Source organism: Rhagoletis pomonella, unplaced genomic scaffold, assembly GCF_013731165.1.
Source record: "Rhagoletis pomonella isolate Grant_MI unplaced genomic scaffold, Rhpom_1.0 Rhpom_scaffold_00011, whole genome shotgun sequence".
NCBI classification, from domain to species: Eukaryota; Metazoa; Arthropoda; class Insecta; order Diptera; family Tephritidae; genus Rhagoletis; species Rhagoletis pomonella.
In genome coordinates this window covers 21829106-21830328 of record NW_023458565.1, presented here as the reverse complement: position 1 = coordinate 21830328, position 1223 = coordinate 21829106, and the positions used below count along the sequence as shown (strand labels likewise).

The following is a 1223-nucleotide window of genomic DNA, read 5'->3' as shown; positions in this document are numbered from 1 at the left end:
TGGCCCTGACCAGCTGTAAGGCTCTATATTTGCAAAAGAAAATGATTTATTACATCAGCATGTCTTATAACCGTATTTTCTTATCTTACTAATACTCACTTGACCAATAATAATTTCGTCCACATCACTATTTTTTATTTTGCTTCGCTTCAATACTTCTTTAATAACTATACTACCAAGCTCGGAAGCTTTCAATTTAGAAAGTGATCCATTGAAGCTACCTTTAATCAAAAATTATTGAACGAGTTCATGTTTTAAATGTAGTTCTTTAAAGCTGTTGCTTACCAATGGCTGTGCGCGCAGCGGATACAATATAAACATCTCCCGTGTTCACCATGTTACTAAGTACTCATTCAGATTTGTAATGAATATAAATTATTAAAACTACTAAAGGCACTTGATTATATACTAAAGTGCCAAGCTAAAGCGCTTGATTTAGAGAGTGCTTGCACGATAGTAATGAGATTTTAACGATCGATTAATCGCATTTTGCATAAAATAGCGGTGTTGATAAATCGATACACCTAATATCATCGATTCAAGGTCAAGGAATTATCAATCATATAAAGAGATGTCCTCCGCGGTTTATCGATAAATCATCGGTTGATCTGAAAATGGCTTTCGAATCTGACGACACAAGCAAAAAAGCAGTAGCATACGTATGTACCAACAAGGTTCAGTTCAAATAATTAATACAATGTTCTGACCGACATCGAAAACATGTTTTCGTTGGTAAAACTGGTTTTCGACCAAAAACTTGTGTTTCGTCCATGTAAAATCTGTCCAACGAAAACCAGTTTTCGCTGAAAACTACTTGAAAACTCGGGTTCCACTCATTCCAATCGGTGTCTTCACTAGTTTTTTTATTATATTTATTATTATTATTATTTATAGTATTTATTTAATTCATTAATGAAAGTAAGAGGTTGCTAATGAAAAAAAATGTGGGAAAAGCATTTTGGTTTTGTTTCTGTGTAGCAAAACTGCAATCAGAGGATGTCAGAAATGTCAACGAAAACACTAACAGCCGGTGTGAACAGCCATCAGCCCACAATTCCAAAACTCGTTTTCAAAGTGTTTTCGTTGTCGGTCAGAACATGGTATAAAAAGTGTCAAACGAAAACTAGTTTTCGCTGAAAACCACTTTAAAACTCACGTTCCACTCATCCATCACGTTCCATCGAAGTGGAAGTCATATTTTATCATCTTTAATACGTCATTTC

General features: G+C 34.4%; 1 protein-coding gene across 1 annotated transcript in view; it reads right to left on the bottom strand.

Annotated features, from left to right (window-relative positions):
- LOC118747219 (acetyl-CoA acetyltransferase-like) overlaps positions 1-467 on the bottom strand; it is a 16714-nt gene extending 16247 nt beyond the window's left edge. The window contains exons 1-3 of the mRNA XM_036481207.1: positions 286-467; positions 100-221; positions 1-23 (exon numbers count right to left, since the gene is read on the bottom strand). Of these exons, the coding sequence (XP_036337100.1) occupies positions 1-23; positions 100-221; positions 286-337 (197 nt within the window). The 5' untranslated portion in view covers positions 338-467. The remainder of the gene's footprint in view (positions 24-99; positions 222-285) is intronic.
- Positions 468-1223: the final 756 nt, after the last annotated feature.